This window comes from Condylura cristata, unplaced genomic scaffold (genome assembly GCF_000260355.1).
Source record: "Condylura cristata isolate star-nosed mole 26May11 unplaced genomic scaffold, ConCri1.0 scaffold00006, whole genome shotgun sequence".
Classification (NCBI taxonomy): domain Eukaryota; kingdom Metazoa; phylum Chordata; class Mammalia; order Eulipotyphla; family Talpidae; genus Condylura; species Condylura cristata.
In genome coordinates, this window is record NW_004567107.1 from 504848 (window position 1) to 505422 (window position 575).

General features: G+C 74.1%; 1 protein-coding gene across 1 annotated transcript in view; it reads left to right on the plus strand.

Annotated features, from left to right (window-relative positions):
* Positions 1-529, plus strand: part of LCN9 (lipocalin 9) — a 33657-nt gene extending 33128 nt beyond the window's left edge. Inside the window, exons 9-10 of the mRNA XM_012721168.1 lie at positions 16-206; positions 425-529. Coding sequence (XP_012576622.1) covers positions 16-206; positions 425-529 — 296 coding nt within the window. The remainder of the gene's footprint in view (positions 1-15; positions 207-424) is intronic.
* Positions 530-575: the final 46 nt, after the last annotated feature.

Consider the following 575-nt stretch of genomic DNA (forward strand, 5'->3'; position numbering starts at 1 on the left):
GTCGGCCCACTGCAGCCCCCTCCAGGACCTGCGGCATCCAGCACCTGGAGCGCGCCGGCGAGAACCTGTCCCTGCTCACGAGCTTCTACTTCTGCATCGTCACCTTCTCCACCGTGGGCTACGGCGACGTGACGCCCAAGATCTGGCCGTCGCAGCTGCTGGTGGTCGTCATGATCTGCGTGGCCCTCGTGGTGCTGCCTCTGCAGGTGCGGGCGCGGGGGCGGGGCCGGCGGCGGGGGCGGGGCCAGCCCTGGGCAGCTGAAGCCCAGGCTAGCAAAATCGGTGGGTGCCGGGAGGGGCGGCGCCGGGTCTCATTAACGCGGCTCCCTGCTTTCCCCGCGGGCCGGCGTGGGCTCGGCCTCGAGAGACCTCCCGCTCGCGGGCGCTGCTCCGCGGGTGCAGCCGGCGGCCCGCCCCCTTCAAGTGGAGCGGCCCGGCCTCCGCCGACGTGCTGCCGGGAGGTGTCCAGAGGCCCCGGGATGCCCTGCCCGGCCCTTGCGGGCCGTCCTCGCCCAGCGATGCCTGGTGAGGCGCCCCGGTCCGTGCCGGCGCCGTTGGGGCACTCAGCGCGCATT